This window comes from Mastacembelus armatus, chromosome 18 (assembly GCF_900324485.2).
Source record: "Mastacembelus armatus chromosome 18, fMasArm1.2, whole genome shotgun sequence".
NCBI lineage: Eukaryota > Metazoa > Chordata > Actinopteri > Synbranchiformes > Mastacembelidae > Mastacembelus > Mastacembelus armatus.
The window spans coordinates 12,447,345-12,460,837 of NC_046650.1; the positions used below are offsets into that span (position 1 = coordinate 12,447,345).

General features: G+C 42.7%; 1 protein-coding gene across 1 annotated transcript in view; it reads right to left on the bottom strand.

The window, feature by feature from the left end:
• Positions 1-1,822: 1,822 nt before the first annotated feature.
• LOC113121467 (insulin receptor substrate 1-B) overlaps positions 1,823-13,493 on the bottom strand; it is a 38,432-nt gene continuing 26,761 nt past the window's right edge. Inside the window, exon 4 of the mRNA XM_026291993.1 lies at positions 1,823-4,274. Coding sequence (XP_026147778.1) covers positions 4,267-4,274 — 8 coding nt within the window. The 3' untranslated portion in view covers positions 1,823-4,266. The remainder of the gene's footprint in view (positions 4,275-13,493) is intronic.

Sequence of the window (13,493 nt, forward strand, 5' to 3'; positions counted from 1 at the left end):
AAAAGAAGTGAAAGGGAGAGACAACAAAATCCTTCAACACATCACCGCCTCATGAGATCTCCTCCACTGGACGCGGTCCATCCAGACTCACTGACCCAACTCATTCGTCACCTTTCAGCTTCAGATTCCAGCCTTACAAATGGTTCATCAGCGCAGAACAAATCTATCAGGACTTAGTTTGTTTGGACTCAACATAAAAGACTCCCGAGGATGCACACAGGTATTTCACCAAACCCCTCAGTCAACCTGCTATATGCCTGTTGCTTTCACAATAGATGACTTTAATTAAGAATTGACAAGCTGGCTGCTGATTTGACTCACTGCTTCTCATTTCATCACTTTATTCCCCTTCTGTTTTTTGTGTCTTGGGTTGTCTTAATCAAACCGAACTTGTTCGTACTTGTGCTTGAATCTCAAGCATTTGTACCTTACCAACAATAATTGAGATTATTTTAACGGCCCGCTTCATCATAATGATGATTAAAACATAAAAGATTAAAATTCATAATAACCCCATTTGACCGTTCTGAACATTTGACCTATTTTACATTCTCCGACAGGAGTTTTCTTGCTGGAAAAATAATTAGGTGAGTTATGTACAGCAATTACTCATAAGTCCCCTGTAGAATCATAACACAATCACAAATTCTTGCATTCTTGTTGTGGATCACGTGGACATAGTTTTAAACTGTTTAATGAGCAAAACGTTGTCTATTCTGACGTATTTGCCAAATTCCTCCAGAACAGACAGAAAACTTTCTACATAAGAGGCAAATCTCACAATATTCCCATTCATCCTTCAGGAGAACAGAATGAAGAAATAAAACCATTTAGAACAGCAGCAGCACTTTCTTACACATTGTATGAACATCTCTACACACTCTACAAATGCAGTGAATGAAATCATACGGCCCCTGGAACAGCTGAGCCTCCATTCGTCCCATGAGCGAACTGTATTCATGAAGTGTGGCTGTGACCACTGAGCACATTGCCACAGGCAAAGGAAAAAAAAAAAAAAAAAAAAAAATCAGTCCGACAGCGAAAAGGTGAATTATTCAAAAGTTCATAAGATATTGGAAGGAGGCTCTAAACGTCAGGACAGGAAGTCAGGTTTGAAAGCAAGACTGTTTGTGCGCTTTTTTTCCTGAACAACAAGTACCTTCAAGCATGTTTTGGCAGAAAACTGTTGAGTTTCAATGAGAACATTTCCAGAGCACATTAGAAACATTTTAACTGCTCGCCATGTGTTTGCCTGCGAGTCTGCTTGAAAGCAAACATCCTTGATTTATGTGGTGAATCTGGTTTTAAGTCCGATTGTTAATTCTTTCACTTCTGCATTAGTAACCACTATTAACAGCAACTCCAACCACAGATCCCAATCTGCTCATAATAAAGCCACACTGTTGTGCTCCAGGCCCCGACAGCCATATGACCAGAATGAGAGAAGTTCATGCACTTCCCATAGCAGGCAGGCAAACACATGAGTACAATTTGGAGCTACATAGATGCACGTGTATTTAGACATGTTGTTCTCCATGGTGGCCTTGTCTTTCTCTTCATGCATTTCGCTTTAATCCACTGGTCAAAGTCATACACAAGCTCAGGGTCAAAGCATACGCAAGTCTTCAACATGAGCTTTATCTCTAGGAGTCACATAAGCAGACTGCGCGGCGAGATATGTCACAGTTCCTCCCCCTGCTGCAAAAGGAAACAACAAGGGAACAAAAAAGGCTACATTTCAAACAAAACAAAGCAATACGTCCAGACTTGAGAGGTGAAGGTTGCTTCTTGAGGTGCTGTTGGAGAGGATAACAGCTTAGTCTTTTTTTTTGTTGTTGTTGTTGTTGTGATTTGGCACTGACTGCCCTGCGATGATTATGTCCTCCATTTCCAACTAATTAGGGTCATGGCTGTCAGTCAAGTCTTTTCATAGATCATCATCACATCGAACAAACATGAACAAAGTTATTTTCTGAGAACTGTACAGTCGAAAGAGACAAAACCAGAGAAAAAATGGGCTCGACATATTCTGCTGTGACAGCGCTGTTAGTGCTAGTGGCTAAGACAGAGAGACCAAAAGACAAACAGGACAAACAGGCACTTAAGTGCTGATGCATAGCAGAGATTAAAGAGCCTTATCAAAGCATTTTTAGTTTAACCCGATTAAAAATTAAAAATGTTTGGTACCTTTATGCAGTTTGATTTGGGAACTGACCCTGTTTGCAGTGTTAAAGCAATGTGCTTACCACTCTAATACTAGCATTAGCATGGCTATTCATAGGGTGTGCGTACCCTCAGCTGTGGTTGCAGTATATTATTTAGCATCCTGAGATGAAGGGGATTAAGTGAGACACAAGTATCTGGAGCTAATAGCACTAATGGGATTGCTTGGCTCTGTATCACGGGTCTCACCCGATGGCAAATTTACATCCTGGCAGGACACTAATATATTAATCTGACCTGGATGACTCAAAAGCTACTGTATCTCCGGCCACAAGCGCCTTTTCTTTCAAGCCTGTGTATTTCTTATTTCAGGTGTAGGACTGTATGAAAAAGGTGAGAGAAAAAGAAGCAGAGGACTGACAGAACAAAAGCTATAATGAGCAGTACACTAACAGCAGCTATGCTAATATTTCTCACAGTAGACAGGAAGGCCAGCAGATTGCTAGTACCATTACCATTATTCATGTTAGCAAACATGCTGCATTCAGATTTATTGCAATTACCAGTTTCTGACTTGTAAATACTGCTGCAAATCATAATTAGCAGTAAGAAACTTAATTTTTACATCTAACGTGGCTCTCAATAATACACTGCATACAATCCATAAATACAGAAGCCTCACATCAGCCAATGTCCATCATTCAAGGTAAATAAAGCAAAATATATTGGGTATAGTGTTCTACTGACCATGCCCAGTATTTTTAACTCTCGAGTCTGTAATCATACAAGTCTTTACCATCAGTCCTATGACATGCATGTGGCAGAAGCTCCCAGCAGTGCCTTTATCACCTTTATCAATATGTTCAGCTGCATTATTTTGTATCTACTGTACATCAACTCAAGCACGAGGAAAAAAAAACAAAAACAAAGCTTCAGTTAGTTGAGGCCAAGGTGAAGTTCTTGGTAAAATGGCTATGATCTGAAAATGAGGCACTTTTGAGCAGATATATATTTCTGTATATACTGCTCAAAAAAATCAGGGGAACACTTAAATCACACATCGGATCTGGATGAACGAATTATTCAAGTTGAAAATCTTTACTAATGTACATCAACCATCAACACAAAACCACACCTGAAAATCAACGTGAAAAGTTAGAATCATTCAGGCTCATTCAAGTTGCATCAGGTTCATCACAGCAACTCATACACTGTGATGCAGAAGTGTGGACGGCCCCACGTGCCTGTCCTGATGAATCTGATACCTGATACCAGCCTGCTGGAGGTCATTTTGTCAGGCTCTTGCAGTGCTCCTGCTGGTCTTCCTCGCATTCTGGTCCTGCCTTTCTACAGTCCAGTCTTCTGGTATGTCCTCCATGACCTCAAGCCTTTAACGGGAGACACAAAACCTTCTCAAGGATGTGCCACCTTGGAGTAACTGGACTACCTGTGCAGCCTGATTGGGCTGCACGTACAAGCCTCATGCTGTCAGTAGTTACAAGGACACCAGCAAAACACAAAAGGGAGGAGGATAAGGAGAGATGATTTATGTGTAGTCAGACATACAAACCCCCCCTTCCCCTGTGAGGTTGTCTTGCTTCTGCCTCTCTATTTCACCTGTTGTCACCAAAGCAGGTGAAACTGATTCACAAATAGACAGACTGATATCCCTGAAGTTTAACTGTGTTATACTCTGATGATTAAGTGTTCCCATAATGATTTTGAGCAGTTTATTTTCTTTTCCATACACTAAATAGGTGTATGGAGCCCCCATTGTACTCTACATGATTCAGGTTTGATTCTCCACTTTTCGTACCCTTCTCTGATTGGCTTTCACTCAAGGAATGAGAGCAGCAAATAGCTTTTCAAGAATGTCATTTGGCACACATCCTTGCTGGTTTCCACAACCAACAAGATGAAAGTGAAGGGGAAAAAAAAAAAAAAAAAAAGAACCGTTTTCCATCAGTTTCTGTCAAAGTACTTCAGAGGTGTCTTCAATCCAGTTGCTCTCTCCGTGTGATTGGTTGCCACGGAGCAGAACATGTGGGGCGCTGAAGCTTTGAGATGTTTAAGATTGGTTCCCTCGAGGATGATGCACTGACATCAGCACTCTGAAATTTAAAAAAAGACACATGCAGAAATAGGAAATGTTTTGGTTAGATGTAGAATAAACAATAACTCAAACATCATGAAGAAATAAATATTATGACATGTATATACACCATCTCCTGCTTATCAGGTTAATTATAGTGTCTAATGTAAGATATCAGTGTTTCCCTATCAGTACGGGAACACAATGACCCGCAAACAAACAACAGGAATATACAATACGGTCAAACAGGCTGGAAAATGAGTCACAGATTCTTTAGGAAGATAAAGGGATAAAGGGCAGGGAGAGGAACATGAGGACACCTACAGCTGTAGGCACAGAGTCGAGTGTGTGCAGGGCCAGAATGAAGAAACACTGAGAAACACAGGTTTTTCTGCACTTCACATCCCTTACGACACATGAGCACACAGTTGCGTATCGGCCCTACTGCAATGAATCAAAATGTGCAGTCTCACCAACACACGTGTCTTCCCTGGCCTTGTTTGCACAGTTGATAGGATTAGCAGGAATGCAGACTCGATAAGTCTGCTCCAGGGTAGACAGAGAAGTAACGTCACACAGTGTCACTGCTGTTTGCTTTGAGGCTTGTATATGATCTGTGCCATTTAAAACGGAGACTGGGATGCAGGCGACAACAGGGCCAGCTTGCTGAATGATGTCTAACAAAACAACAGTTGGCTTCATATATTCAGTCCATATAGATTGTTAAGATGATTCAAAATACTGTCCTGGTTTGATTAGTGCAGAAAGAAGAGTTGTTTTGTATGTTTAACTTTAAGAGTGAATGAAAGATGTGTGTTCTAGGATCATGACTAATATAAAGCTTCGCCAATGCCCTTTAAACTGAGTTATTTTCTGTTAAATGTGATGATTCACACCAAAGGCACTCAGGCTGCCAACAGCCAGATTAACAAATACACAGAGCTAGTGAAGAGAACAGGCTCCAAGAGATTTCCCTGCATCTCCTTTTCTAAAATTTCCCACCAGTGTTTGAGTCTCTAATTGTATAAGGGTACTCTATATTTACGCCCCTCCCTCTCTCTCTCTCCAGTTTGTCTTCTTTCTGGTGCAGTGAGCTATATTTAGTCCCCTTCAGCACAGACGGTGCCCGCCAGCCGGCCAAGCCGTGACGGCCTAAAGCGGAGCAGTGGAAGAGGAGAGGAGTGGAACGGAGCAGCTCGCTCATCCAGCCAGGCAGCCAGAAAAAAGCAACACAATTAATCAAGCCAGCCAACCAAGGGGACCTGAGGAGACACGCAGGACATGCACTGGTGCACTGCCATGGACGCAGTCTCTCATGAAACCAGGCACACAAAGCAACACAGAGGAAGATAATATAATTATGCGGATGACATTCTTCTAATGAGGAGCTCTCCCCAAACACACATGTGCAGTTATAAACAGAATCATGCTAAATAACTGTCCACTGCCTCCCCTAATGCAGAGTCTCACATGAACCTTCTTAAATGCAACTGTGCAGGAAATTGTTCCCGCTTCTGGCCAAACTAATCAAATATTGCTTTCCTATTTTCCCTGAGCTCCAGCATCCATCCCTCTGACCCTCCCTTGGTGGTTTGTCTATCGATCTCCTTCATTTCCTTGCACCATTTCTCCATCTGTGGGCAGATCGATGTGATAATGACCACAGTGGCGACTGTGTTAGTGTATGTGTGCTTCATTCTCCTTTCTCTCCCAGACTGTTTAAATCAAGAGGGTAGACAAGGCTATCTGCCTCCGCAGTCCGTGTCTAGCCAATAACTGTTCTCTAGCTGCCTGTGTGTATGTGTGTGTGTAATTAGGAGAGTCTGGGTCTATGTGATGTCTCAATCGAAGTCTAAAATTGAAAGCCACCCTGTTCTCTGGTCGTAAATTGAGTGTGTCAGTCTGTCATTTTCATGCCGCCCCAGCACCCACAAGACATGGAGCTGGTCTAAGCAACGTGACGTGAGTCACTGAGGTCACTGGTCACTCAGTCCGTTTGGGTTAAGTCATATTTTAAATGAAAGTGATCCAAGAGCCACAGGACTAATAAATGAAAACAGGAGCTGGAGAAAAGTCAGTGTTGTTGGGTATCACTGGACACCAACCAGCACTGGGATAGAAAGCATGAACTAAAAAACGAAACCGAATCCCTGGAAATCCCCATGGTGTTTATAACTAATCTTTTAATGAGCATTTCAAAAACCTCAGAGCAGAAAATGTGCTGCTCCTTGGATATCAATCTGTGTTTCACATTCGTGCAAAAATGGTATGGCTTCAGAGATTTCTCCTCAACCACAGGACACAGGCAGGCAAAGTTACGAATTCCTTCCAGTACCAACAGTAGCCAACCCTGAACTCTGACCCACACACAAGGACGCTAAGAACCTTCTTCTGGAAATCATTAAAGAAAGACATTAATATAAGGATGTGAAAATCCCCACAACCCCACTCAGTTTTTCCACAATGGCAACAGTTTTTTCATGCCATCAGCTCTGGCTCTTGGGATCCTCCAACACCGCTATTATACTTGATTCCATTAAATCATCTATCCTGTAAGCGGAGAATTGGGTAAGAGGTACAACGGCACAACATGAGCCGGGATCCAAAGTCAAGACAGCTGCAGATACACGGAACGTTCGCTGGCAGGCTGAAGCAGCAAGACAGCTCCTGTGTCACCTCGCTTAATTTCTTCACTGACGCCTGAAAGTCTCCCAGTTATGAAGTTATAATGTTCGCAGCCTGACCACAGCGCGTGTGTCTGATTTCACAGTACTTATTTGTTAGTCATGAACCTGGCATGTGCTTGTGGATGGCAATTTGGCGAAAAGCACTGCTCCACCCAGAGTGAGTATCAAACGTTGGCCTCCTGTGGGCTTCAAAGGTGAACTGTTTCTTCACAGAGGGCAGCAGCTGCAGTCGGCCTGGTTTCTCAACGCTTATAATGACCTTCAACAGTGACTCAGGTTCATTGTGAAACAATATGTACAAAATAACACCTGCATCACAATCCACGTGTAATATTGGCCATGATGGAAATACCAGGAAAACTGTGCATGTGTACTGGTCACAGTGATTTTATTCCGAGGCTGTGTAGGATTTGATCGTGAGGGCAGAGGTCGTTCTCTCTGATGACTGTTTGATCATAAAAGTGATATCATTTAATAAAGTGGCACAAACATCTAACCTGGTTTTTGATCTTCTGCCAGCGCAAACCTCTGCAGATAAATGTGCTGTGATATGAACAAACGAGGAAATTAAACGGACGGTTCCTACACATGAGGGGAGGAGACAGATCGAGACTCTGGGTTTGTTGAAGTGCGGCTGCCAGCGAGCAGGTTGGATGCACAACTGAATCATCTCTGATTTTGATGCAACAGCCAGGTTTAAATACCAGCTGGGATAATGGGGAAACTGGGAACAGGGGGTGAGTGGGCGGGGAACAGTCAGGTGACTGGGATTGTCCAGAGAGATACAGGGGACCTGTGGAAGTGAGAATGTGGGTGAAGGCAAATGCAGAACAGGCAACAAAGACTGGACAGAATATTTAATATAAAGTCACTCAAAGCTGTAACAAAATCACTTCGATTGTACATTTGTGTTTGCTGCACTAATGTTTCTCCAACCTGGGAGCTGGCCCAGCTTTTTGGGCACATGAAACCATTTGTGTTTATAGAAACACCAACAGCACTTTGTTTGGTGTAAATACAAGAGAAGCTGAACGTCACTGTGGCCAAACACACGAGCAAAAAAAAAAAAAATCTGAGGAAGACCACTGCACACATTGTTCATGACGCACATGTGTGTGTGTGTGTGTGTGTGTGTGTGTGCTTACTACACGTTAACACACCCTCCCTCTTTTGCTTTTAACCCTGCCGCTGTCAATCAAACTCAAAGCAGCTACTACACACATGTAACGAGCTGCATATTCAAGCCTGTGTGCATGACTGGGAGAAAAAAAAATCTCTCAGACTTTGTTTTGTCTTTGTTTTTATGATTGTATAATAATAAAAAAAAGAGGCTTGGGGCTAATTTTCATTATGCAGCGACACAGTGGTAGAGACTGAGTGGGTGTGTTGCAGCTCACAGAGGAGCAGGAATGTGTGGGCGCAGGAAGAGACAGACAGGACAGCACTGCTGAGTGGGGAAAAAAAGGGAGAAAACAGGGGGTGGGGGAACCACATTCACTGCCCCCTTGTGCAGCTTCAACCTTGGGTATTTTGAAATCATAGTAATAGTGGAACATTCATTTATATTGGTTATCCTGCTCAGGATCCTGAGCCAGCGTGTTGGCCTTTATGTGCTTTAGTGTCAACGAGTTGGAAGTAATAAAAAAAAAAAACTCTGCACTTTTGAAAAATAGGTAAAGAGCATGCATTTGTGCATCTGGAAGCTTTTGAATATGTTCCCAGTCCTGTACCAAACACATATATCTCTGCATGTCTGTGCAGCCACAGTTTAGCCCAAAATAGAAAGTGTGTAAGTTAAAACTACAATTTACAGGAACATGCCAGTGCATGAACTTGCAACTTAACCCTTTGAAAGCAGTTGCCCTAAAAACACTAGTATCTGTACAAGCTGAACTCACTTTGAGCAGAATCTTCCTTTAGTGGTTATAAATGTGACCATCCTTGTGCAACAGATACTGGCTACTGTACTGAAATCTGACATGGGACGTCCTGTTCCTGGACCGGACACACAGAGCTAAAGCCAAAGGGACGTTATCTCATTCACTGTCTCTCTCTCTCTCACACACACACACACACACACACACACATACACACACACATTGTTTGCTGACTCAGACAACCAATTTCTCTCTGCCTTTGTGTGTTGTATCACTCCACCAGTCCTGCCACTTTCTGCTAGTATTTGATAACCTTCCTCAACACACACAGATACACACACACACACACACACACACACACACACACACACTTGGATGTGTCGTCCTCACTGATATATGGAGTAATAGCATAAGCAGGTGGGGTCCTCACTTCTTAGTAACAGCTTTTCCAGACTGCTGGTAGCCAGCTCTGTGACGTGGACGGACAAACAAAATGAAACTTAAGACTGTTGCACCATCGTACAGAAGGAAAGCCGAGCGACGAAACTGCTGTTGAGACATTTGTGTCTTTTCTTGCTTCACGGTCAGATCAGTTTCACCAACAGTGAGCAGGGCTTTGTTTTCGTCTTCGTTTTCATCTTTGTGTCGCAAATCGTCACTTCTTGAAATCTTATCAGGCTTTTCATAACTTCAAACTACTAAATAGGAAGGTAAACTTTAAGATTAAGACAAAAACGTAAGTCAGATGGTGAAGCCCAAAGAGGTTTTTTTTTTTTACCAGAACTATATGACAATAATATGTCAGTGTGTTTACAGGTTGGTGCTCAGCTCAAATGTTGCTAAACATGCATTTACTCAAAAAACTCTGTGACTCTTGACAAAAGAATTTTGTAAAGCGATGACATTATTTGAATGTACAATGTTTTCTGATAAAAATTGCTGCATTAAAAAAATGCAATTACTGCACAGCCTTAACAGAAACATTTCACAAGACTGATTCAAAGCTCCCATTGTCTGCCATAGTGTGACTAAATAAGAAATGTGTTTCTCACTTACCTACAGAACCAAATTGACCCTGAGCTCTTTCACTGCCATGTAAGTGTTTCACAGAGTGTACAAAGAACAATTGACAAATCTTTGGATCATTAAAATTACGTGGGGTTGGGGGGGGGGGGGGGGGGGGGTTGACTGTGGAATCTGGACTGCATTTGGAAATCCTGTCCATGTGTTTGGAAACTGATGCCCATCTGTGCTTCACAGTGTCTCTGTGTGTGTCCACGTGCCAGCTACTGGTGGCCTCTGCTCCAGTCTGATGATGAATTGTGTAATTATTAATAGAGACACCCCTGCTCCTACATTCTGCAACGGTGCACGCACACACACACACAAAAGGCTGCAATGATATGAAGTTACATGTTGCAGTGCAGCTCTGCATTTAGGGGTAAGAATCAGGAGTGTGATTGTACTTGAGTATGTGTGTGAAAGCTGTGCCTGAGTGTGAGTCTGCACACATGCCTGAAAGTGTGTGTGCACAGGAGTCGGTGTGTGCCTGAATATGGGTAGACAGCCAGACTTGGCAAACATGAACCACAAATATTTATCTACGAAGTTTCTGGAGGCTCCACGAGCGACACTTCTCACTCTCTCCCCATCTCCACAGAGGGAAAAAAATTTTTAGTAAAAGAATCCTCTCCTTCTGCTCTCAGTGTCTGTCTTCACTCCCCACCCCCAGCCCCTCCTCGGTCCACAGTGTTTAGTACATTTATTTCCCTTGCACTTGTTAATAGAGGACTTTCTGGAGCAGTGGGCTCATTTGAAATCACCAGGACAACGGCACATATTCATTTGATTCGGCGCTGCTCCAGCAGATTGGATGTGAAATGGGATAATGACCGCGTGGTGTCGACTTCCACTTTTAAAGCAGCCGTGATCGATATTTTTGTGTTAACAGTGATTACATGTAATGTGACAGGGGGCAGCGAAACAACATCCTGCAAATTAGGGGCCCAGAAGAGCCGGAGAGCTAAGAGCTGAAAGGAGAGAGAATATTGGACTTTAATTCAGCAGGTGGCCGAATGGACAGGACTCTGAACGAATGCTAATGTTACTCCGTATCTGCTAGATGTACTAATAGGCAACTGTTTGCCAACACATTAGCCACAACAATTTCATAAGGTCATAATATGACAGGGCTGTGCTTATTATCTTGAATTGTAATTCCTGGGTCCCTAAGAGGCCAAAGAAACCAGTTCATGCAACTTTAATGCTGTTGAGGGTCTTCAACTGTACAGTGGAGCAGAAAATGTGCTGTAGGTAGGAGTCATAGTCATTTTTATGACACACTACAGCAACACAGTGACAGGGCTCCTACACTGCTGCACCACAAAATGGATATAAACATGTTAAATTAACCCAGAAAGTCTCCACATCATCACCTTCATCATCCGCTCATTTCAGATCCAATGTGCAGGAGTATAAAACCAAAACAAACAAAGTTAAAGTTAAGCTGTTTGGAGCTCTTTACAATGCATGCTGTAAACCTTTTAGAGTTTTTAAATGGACTTTCTTTTTGAAGTTCATCACTTCATTTTTCTCTATATATACTACAATGAATTTAATTTAAGACGGTGGAATAAATGAAACAAACGCCTAAAACACACCAGCATGGTCTGCTGTGATGCAAAATACATGTAATTTATAATGATCTAAATATGCAAACCCACTGGTATGGTCTGTTTAAGCACAGCTCTGTATGTGCGGTCGGTCTCCTGACAAAACAAGACGTGAATGGAAACAATCTGAAACAAGAAAACAACGTTAGAGAAAAGCTCTGTGACTTAAACGGCAACATGGATGCAAGTGTCAAGTGGCACAATAACAGGGCACGCTGGTTGTGTGTGTAGTGTATGAGTCAATGGGCCGCAAGCGGTTTGGGAATGAGTGTGAGTGTGTGTGTGTGTGTGTGTGTGTGTGTGTGTTGAGTAGAGCTGGGCAGTGACGCAACAACTTGTGAGTTGGGTCATGGCTGCAGAAGCACGGTACTACAACACCACTGAACAAGAAACACACAAATAAATACCACAGCTATACTATCTCTCTCTGTCTCTTACATATGGGTATCAAGTAAAGAAGCTGTGGACATGAAGTATCCATGTCATATAAATAAGCAGTGTGATGACGCACGCCCGGTTCAGTAGCTGTGTGTGTGTGTGTGTGTGTGTGTGTGTTGTTTTGGACAGGAGGTGATGATTCATATTCAGAGTCTGTCGTACTCCAAAAGGCCTTCAGCTGCGTCGTCACCAGCTCGCAGCACAAAGGAACATGCTGTCACCATCTCGTCGCACACACGTTGATGACGAACACGCTCACGGACCTACGAACACAGTCATCCAGTCGGGTACGACAGAGCACACGTGCAAACAAAACCTGTGTCGTGTTATTTTCAGTTCCCCTGGATCCCTGGATGACAGTTCTTTATGCATACAAACAATTTCATTAATGGCAAATGTAATTCAGGGGTAAACAGTGAGTGAATGCACATACTGAGCGTGTGCCAACCTCTCAATCATCCCTCCCACATCCACTTTCCCAACACCCTCCTGACCCTCCTTCTCTTCACCATGTCATTTCTACTTGTTTTTTCTTGGCCAGGTACGGCTAATGAGCAAACGGGAAAGTAAAGCACATTTTATTTGCTCTCTGCTGCCAATTCGAGGCTTTTAATGCTCTGGTTAGGTGCTGTGACGCCTGCTGAGGAGGAGAACATTGTGTTAACCACTGAGCTGAGGTGCAGTTGGAGAGGTATAATTGTAGCTTCCAGAAATGGCCTATGCCTGGGCAACAGAAACAAAACATCCAGAATACACAGTCCCAAACACTTACTATGTACTTGAACAGCACATGGACCTACAGCCAGAAACACACACATTGGAAAGCATCAAAACTGCAGCCAAATGCAGCTGGAACACCTGGACGGTGCGCATTTAGATGTGTAGACAGTTATGAGAATATGTGCAGACGATCTCAGCTTCAAAGCCAGACTGACACTGTGGTGCCAGATGGATGCTGTTTCCACATCATTAATATTTGGTGTGTGACTTCATGGGTATGAAAACAAATCCAGTTAAACAGGATGACTGGTAAATAAAAATCTACTTTATTATACAACAAGAGTCGGCCTAAGATGGAAGGCCTTAATCATCAAATGTAACCAGTGTCTCAGTCTAGCCTCAGTCTTTCACGACAACAATGACAGGAGCAGTTATTGTTTTCAATCAAAGTCAGAGTCGTAGCAATAGCATTGGCTTCTAGTAGCTAACTATTGCTAACAAAAAATGCTAAGAGCGACCTGATCTTCTTGATATTAACCTTAAAGTACTGATTAATTATGAAAATATGTTAATTATCCAAAGCTAATTAAATAGACGAATGGGAATGGGTCAGCACTACCAAGTACAGCCCTAATGCAAGAACACACACACACACACACACACACACACACACACACACACACATTAGCATGCCAATTTAATAAATGAAACTAAAGCTCAGTTATGGTGCCAAAATCTTCCAACCTTAACTTCACATCTTAGAAGAAAACTCTCCACGCTCTGTGTCACAAAATCAGTGGCTAAAACTACAAATACCTCCAAATAGAAATATTTCACTTTGCAT